The sequence below is a fragment of the Hordeum vulgare genome, chromosome 2H (assembly GCF_904849725.1).
Source record: "Hordeum vulgare subsp. vulgare chromosome 2H, MorexV3_pseudomolecules_assembly, whole genome shotgun sequence".
NCBI lineage: Eukaryota > Viridiplantae > Streptophyta > Magnoliopsida > Poales > Poaceae > Hordeum > Hordeum vulgare.
This window is the reverse complement of record NC_058519.1, coordinates 10,175,348-10,182,589: the sequence shown is the minus strand read 5'-3', so window position 1 is coordinate 10,182,589 and position 7,242 is coordinate 10,175,348. Positions and strand designations below refer to the sequence as shown.

At 41.4% G+C, this 7,242-nt stretch overlaps 1 protein-coding gene and 1 long non-coding RNA gene across 2 annotated transcripts; one reads left to right on the top strand and one right to left on the bottom strand.

Moving 5' to 3' along the window:
• Positions 1-436: 436 nt before the first annotated feature.
• LOC123429128 lies at positions 437-1,359 on the top strand. Its single transcript, XR_006622621.1, has 3 exons — positions 437-546; positions 770-838; positions 1,276-1,359. It is a non-coding gene; the product is annotated as an uncharacterized LOC123429128 (long non-coding RNA).
• Positions 1,360-2,352: 993 nt separating this feature from the next.
• Positions 2,353-6,972, bottom strand: LOC123424380 (syn-copalyl diphosphate synthase-like). Its single transcript, XM_045107982.1, has 14 exons — positions 6,772-6,972; positions 6,377-6,459; positions 5,938-6,247; positions 5,642-5,825; positions 5,313-5,533; positions 5,011-5,131; positions 4,677-4,789; positions 4,335-4,567; positions 4,114-4,229; positions 3,656-3,754; positions 3,376-3,549; positions 3,206-3,290; positions 2,893-3,099; positions 2,353-2,789 (listed from the first exon to the last, which is right to left on the bottom strand). Exons 1-14 carry the CDS (start codon positions 6,878-6,880, stop codon positions 2,571-2,573), a joined length of 2,274 nt encoding a protein of 757 aa, XP_044963917.1. The 5' UTR covers positions 6,881-6,972; the 3' UTR covers positions 2,353-2,570.
• Positions 6,973-7,242: the final 270 nt, after the last annotated feature.

The following is a 7,242-nucleotide window of genomic DNA, read 5'->3' as shown; positions in this document are numbered from 1 at the left end:
TTCAATATTCTCTGATGAGGGAGTATTATAAAGCCTTAAGTGTAGTGATGCACAGGGATGCAAATTTGAATTATCCGTTTTCCTTACCATAACCCGCAGCCCCGCGATTCCCAATTTGAAATACAGACTGTTGAGCAGGTTGCGGGAAGCAATAACCTTTATGCTCACGTACCAACAGTCTTTTACCATATCAAGCATATGTTCTTACTTCGTATCACCAGCTTTGCACTCTCTTTGAATTTTTAACTTCTATTAGTGTATCGACAATGGAGGGCCTCTTCGGATAGGTTGGTCTGCAAACGGCATCCTCGAATATGCATTCCAAATTATTCTCTTTGTTGACTACGTTTCCTTAAATCATTAAAAGAAAACATATATCTGAACATGGTGGATCTGCTGCTTGTTCTGACTATTGATTTCGTAATCCAAATTCAGGAAGATTTTGATGAATTTAGTGATGTCGAGGATCTCTATAGCACATTGCCTATGGAGAAGGTTGAAGCACTCGAAGACATGGTTTCACTTGCTCCTTCCAGTCTTATCAAGGTGGGCTGTGAGCTGTTAATGCTTTGTTTTACTTTGGTTATTGTGATTTTGCTAATAGAAACAACTGGCAAACTTCCTTATGTTTTTTCTCCACAAATACTGCTTGTCTGCTATGCTCGTGGAGATCATTTCTCTACCATGTTTTTATGTTGTGCAGCTCTTCATCTTTTAGTTATATGGGTAATTATACATTTTTCAACATTACTTCTTGTTTGGTTGGCAGGGTGTTGCTGCTGTTTCCACTACTGCAGTTTTGAGTACGAAGAATCCGAAAGCAACTTCACCTACTCAGGTACATGCTATTCATTCCTAGTTATTTATTGAATATCTGTTGGTTTGTGATAGACGGAGACATAGTATTAGTATATCGTATACTCTAAACACAATGGTTTGTTATGTGCCCAGTGCCGGCTTAGTTGGCATCCTGGCTGCTGCTTTCTTGTCGACCTTTACATGCTACTCCCTCCGTCCCATAATATAAGAGTGTTTTTAACACTAGTGTAGTGTCAAGAACGTGCTTATATTATGGGATAGAGGGAGTAGTATTGATTTATTTGGTTATCTTCTTACAAGTTAATCCTTGAATATGAATACACGTGATTGTTGCTATTTGGGCATTTAATAAAAACACATGCTAACAAGATTGAGGAATTGGTTATTTCTAATGTACAATCCTGATTACTAATTGTCGATATGCTGATTTACCGACTCTGTCTCCCTTTGCTTCAGGCTACTGTATCAACAATCTCACAAGGTACATCACAAGATCAAGCAGAGGAAACAACTTCAATAGAAAGCAATCCTGAACCGGTGCCAAATATTACTTACTAATGCCCGCAAAGTATCGTTGTATATTATATTTGTTATGGAGCTATGTATGTATGGATGCTATGGAACTATATGTATATATGGATGCTATGGAATTTTGGATGTATGGAAGCTATGGAGTTTTGATATATGGATCATGAAATTTGTTATGCAACTTTGCATATATGTTATGTGTCGTGGATCAGTAAAACTATTGGGCACATATTATGTATTATATATTTAATATATATGTTATGTGCTGTTGAATTTGTGGTTTTGAAACAAAACATATATATGCTAGAATACCAGATACTAATGGAGCACCATGGGCTATACTAATGACACACCTGGGAGGCATACTAATGGCGCACCTGGGAGGCATACTAATGGCGCACCGTGAGCAATACTAATGGCGCATTACCTGGTGCGGCATTAGTATACAAGATACTAATGACGCATTTGTGGTGCGCCATTAGTAAAAAAATATAATGGCGTGATGCTAGTGGCGCACCTATAGTGCGCCATTAGTAGCCAAAATAGGTGCGCTATTAGCAGGTCTTTTCCTAGTAGTGCCACCCTGATTTTCAAGGGGGATGGGGCCTTCATTCTTCTTAATCTCCAATCAAAATCCAACTCTTTGTAAAACCTATGTAAACTTATGTATGTGTAGCGCGCGCGCGGGGGGGGGGGAGGATGCGCGAGGAAGGGAGCAATGGAAGGGCACGATCTAACGGCCCAGGCGAAGCGATCCGATGTTGGGCTGTTCGGCCGGGTGCACTGCCGCAGATCAGTGTCCAAAAGAAATGAGTAAAGAAACACGCACGCAGGACATCGCCCTGACTAGATCGATCTGTTGCCACAAGCACATAACGTCTCTTTAAAAGGAAGTTTTTGGGGAAATGTCCCTGTTATTTGCTTTGTATTCTCCCACGGTAGATTAAGGGGCGTGTACATAGGGGCGTGTACATGCATATTTATAGCAGCCAACTTCTGTACTCATTTCCACCTGTACCATATCGTTTGGAACATTGTTTCTTTTCTATCTACATATAGTATTAACTTGCAATCTTTGCAGGTTCCAAAAAAGACTTACACATGTAACATGACGGAACCCAGCACAAAACGTTCTTTTTCTTTGGATTGCTTACCACATGTATCACGTGGTAGCACAGAACGTTCTTACTAGTAGTACTAACAGGTACAGAAGAGGGTTCTTCCTAAATCACATCCTGAAATATGACTTTTGCGATGTGGCTATCAACTGTTTCAGGTGAGCAATGAGCCGAGTAATAGAAGCTTTTCACCACGTTAAGAAATGTCTCTCTGGTTTCTCTGTTGATTCCCTGGCAACCCTGATGAATACGCCAAGAAAGTTCTTGCATCTCCAAATCCACTTGCCGTTGTAAGTCCTCTGTGTTCTCCATGCTCCCCCCATTCTGCTTTTCCGCATTGAACATATATTGATTATAGTTTGACAAATCACATACAACTCAAATCGACGTACATGGATATATGAATGCAATGCATGTACACACGCACCTGAGCAAGACCTATTGTGGCGAGCTTGTGGCAGATGGAAGAGGTGAGCTGCTCGAGCTGTGAATAATCCCAAAGGTTCAGTTTCTTCTCAGCTGCAACGTTCCTTCCAGAGACGATCTCGATGGTCCGAACGAACAACAGTGCTGTATCTCCATCAATGGATCCATGGCTCTCCTTTGCAGTCCATGCCATGAGCCACTGCTTCCACTGTAGTTCTCAAAGAAAATAGTGGTTCAGTCGTTTTATATCTAGTAAAAGTTCAATATCTCATATCAATAACTATAGCTAAGTGTAGTGGTTTGTCGAAATTTACCGCTTCACGAAGACCGCCGGAAACATCGTCAAACGAAACAAGGTCGATAAGGTCTTCAAGATTCTCTGTTGAATTGCATGGACCCCTGCAATGAATTGCACACATGTTTTGCACCCATCATCACTAAACCCAGATTCCAGGAAGGGAGAACTATGAGGCTGCATACATACCCAATGTGTCGGAAGTGAGTTGTAACCGCCTCAGCAAGCACCGCCATGCGAGCCCATGCTAGACGCTCTGTTGCCCGGCCAGGTTCGAAGATATTTGCTGAAGCTAAGAAGTATGCCGTGAGTGCGCTCTTTGGAGTCCCACCATACCTCTGAAGATGGTTCCTGAAATACCACCTGCGCATACTCTCAAGTCTCCGGTAAGAATCTAGTTGCCGATTTTTTAGCTAGTTGATTGCATTTGAGGACAGAGAGAGTCGTAGAAAAAATATATGTGACTTACTTTCTGAGGCCATTCCACTCAAGTCGGGAGAGTCTTTGATATTCTCTGAAATCAGCCTTAGCCATTTTAAGGTAGAGGTCGTTGCTCACAAGATTCATTCTGAAATGTTTAGTGTCAGAAACAAAAGTGTGACAGATATCTGGTACCACAAATTATATAAGCTGCATTTAGAATTGGTCTAGTGTCACATGTTAGTTGAATACTAGTACATAGGTTGATTAGTACCTCTAGAGCCTCATTCCCCATTTTGTACATGAGAACTTCCTGAATTTAAACTGATTTCATGGTTATTTTTTGTATGCACTCAATGTATCTCACTTTTCTTGATACATGGATCAAGTTTATGTTTAAAATATTGTGGCGTCTTAAATTATCTCAAAAGATCAATATTTTCCTTTGGTTCCTATAATGAAGAGTTATTCAAACTAAGGATAATTTGGTTATCTAATTTTCTTTACCTGTAGAGGACCTTGGCAATCCAGACATCGGTGTTGCCACCGTACTGATCGAGATACATCCTTGTTTCAATTCGTGGTAAACTTGCTTTCCACGGGAAGTTCAGTGTGTACCCGACCTGATTTTGCATGAAGAACTGCTCAATACTCTGTTCTCAACCATGGAAACTAACTAGTAGCCGGATTGACGCATACATAATTAACTTTAACGTGTCAGCACATACTTCGCCAGGCAGGTCCTTGGTGATGATCCACTTGTCGTACAGATTGTTGGAGGCTTGTCTCTCTTCGAGGAATGCACGACAATAGCGCCCGGCCCTTGCCAGGACGTCGTCGTCACCAGGGAACATGAACTGAGATGCACGGTAAGTGTTGTGCATTGGGGTAACAGAAGCGTGGTTGGTCTCCATGGGGAAGCAGACGAACCTGCCATCCTTCTCAAACTGCTTAAACACAGCTGCATTGTGGACGCGCATTAGTAAAACTCGATTCAGCATGCATGCCAACGCGATTCTCAAACTTTGAATCTAGCTTATATCATAAATCTGACTAAAAATATTAGTTACATGGATTGACTTCGTAGCCATGCTGGCGGAGGAGACGGAAACCCATGGCCGTGTCATCAATATCCGCGATTGGGCAGTGCACGTTATGAGCCAGTCCCTTGTTAGTCCAGCGCCTGTTAAAAGTGAAGATATACCCCTCGTCTCAAACTAGTACTCTATCACACTTAAAGGAAAACACAACTCTAGTAGCATTCCATTTTAAAAACACAATTACTATTTAGATACTACCTCTGTACTAAAATATAAGACAATTTTTTTCTGTTCAAATTTGGTATGGAAGGGAGTATATTATGACGTAATGTATTTCCAGTTAGATGGAGGTTGCGTATGATACCTGTAAATAAACTCTAAGAACTGATCAATTTCACTTGTAAAGTGCCTTGATATCCCGAGATGCATCAGCCGATCGACCACCCATACTTGCTCAAAAGTATCCATAGAGTGGCTACATGGCACTAGTGAAAAAGAAAGGGAATTTATATGAATTGCAATGTTAGTATTGACCAATGCTGTCTTGGTAAAATTCTTTTTGCTATTGACCAATTGAGGAGACTACATGGCACTAGTCACCTAAGTTTGCATTCGATCATGTTAGTTCTTAGTTGTACAAGAAGTAATAGTAGTGATTTTAATTACCTCCTCCATCGAACTTTTTGATGAGCCTATCCAGGAATGCTTGGCATTCTTTGTCGCCAGTGCGACTGAGGGCAGCAGCTGTGGCAGCAGGCGAGGAATGGAAGGACCCATCGGTACACCGCAATCTGAGTAGCTTTTCCCAGTCCAATGGTAAGTCTACCATTCCCTCAAGGCTGAAGAGTAGGGTCGTTGGTATGGCGTGCAGCACATTCAGAGGTATCCTAAAATTTCAGAGTAAGATTAATTACTGCTTAATTAATTATACATAGCCTATTCAACTCAATTTATATAACAATGTTTATCACACGCATGTAGCTAGGTATGCATACTTAGAGAGCTTCAGATTCTTCTTGGCATATATCTCTTCCAAAACAGGGTGATCATAAGGGATGTCCAAGTCCAGGTCCTTGGCTTTCTCTAGGAGTGCTGGGAAGTTAATCTCGAAGCCACATGGCATCCAGTCCTGTTCCTGTTCTAGTAATCTGCTCATATTTTCTTTGATAAATAACATACCTGCAACAGAAAAGGTCCACTCTATATTAGATACTCGATCCTTCCATGGAAATAAACACGGGTGATCGTTGACATAAAAAACAAAGAATAATCCAGCCATTAATCTTTTTACCCCTGTCACACAAGTTGTCGATATCGATGTTCCAAGATTTCAGCGCCACCACACATGCCAGGGTGCTGATCATCCGATCTTGTACCATGAAGAAATCAGGATCACCCCACGAACCATCTGGTAATTGATTTTGAACAATCCAGTCGATGCACGAGGTGAATTGCGGTCCATCACCTCCGTCAAGGTTCTTGACAAGGGCGACCAACGCTGTGTCGTAGGCTGAAACACTCATTGACGTCTCATCATCACCCAATGACGCCAGAGTCGTTCTTATGGCATCGATCATCTGCCGCATCTCGCTCGGTTCATCCTTTAGGAACATAGATATTTGCTTTTGATCAGGGTTTGATATACTAGTATATGTTTGTCAGCTTGTTCGCGCATGCAGTATGCAACTATTCTGCTCGAAATGAGTTAATACATATGTATATATACTCACCGTGTGTCGTATGTACTCATGAACTTTCCGTTCACCCACTTCTACATCCGGATATGGTGGGGATTTGCTAGATAGCACGACCCCTAAATACCATACATGAAAAATGGAAAATAACAAAGTCATATGAAGTTAATACCTATTTAAAATTAATAACTCAAGCACATTATCAGTATCGGTTGCATTCTGAAATTTTCTACGGCCAGCCTAAAGGTCTAGATAAACATCACTGCATACCTTACGTGGGAAGTAGACAATATCCATAGTAGGAATTCTACTTATCTTAGGATGTAATAGAAGTTTTCAACAAAACAATTTTCGATGTGAACTTGAGCATGCTCAAGTTCTTTCTCAACCATGCATGGATTCAGGTCAGGAGATTGATAGAACATGATTACCACATCGTCGATGCTGAGAGTGCAGGTGCAGGGAAAGCCGTCGCCATGGCTCCGCCGTCGGGTGGTCGAGCACTGGAACATGCCGGAATGCAGCGGTAAATGTCAGCATCCTCTGCCTTCGGTCTCTCTTTCTTCCTCCCTCTTGTGTGTGTTAACCTTAGGGTGTTCTATTTTTGATGGGATAGATGTTGGCTCAGTGATGAGCTACTATTTCCCCCAACATCGAGTATATAAAGGAAGGTGACGAATAGTAGTGAGTTTGACGGGTTAGAATTCCTTCATACTTGCCTAGCTGCACCACAACGGAAGCTACGTTAGCTTGCAATGTATTTTATTTTATTTTGAGTTGGACTAGTTAGTAAAAAATATACAAGTATAGATCCTGTATGAGACTGAGCGGGAATATGTGACAAGGACGAGATTTACTAAGATGGCGATATGAATACGGAGCAATATTAAATATCGGAACCA

Bases quoted from the DNA above. Each gene is read 5' to 3' on its own strand.
- LOC123424380 (XM_045107982.1), bottom strand. From the start codon at position 6,880: ATGCTGACATTTACCGCTGCATTCCGGCATGTTCCAGTGCTCGACCAC. The intron at 5,534-5,641 runs GTATGCATACCT...CTGAAATTTTAG, and splicing joins AAGAATCTGAAGCTCTCTAA to GATACCTCTGAATGTGCTGC. The intron at 4,230-4,334 runs GTATGTGCTGAC...ATGCAAAATCAG, and splicing joins CCAAGGACCTGCCTGGCGAA to GTCGGGTACACACTGAACTT.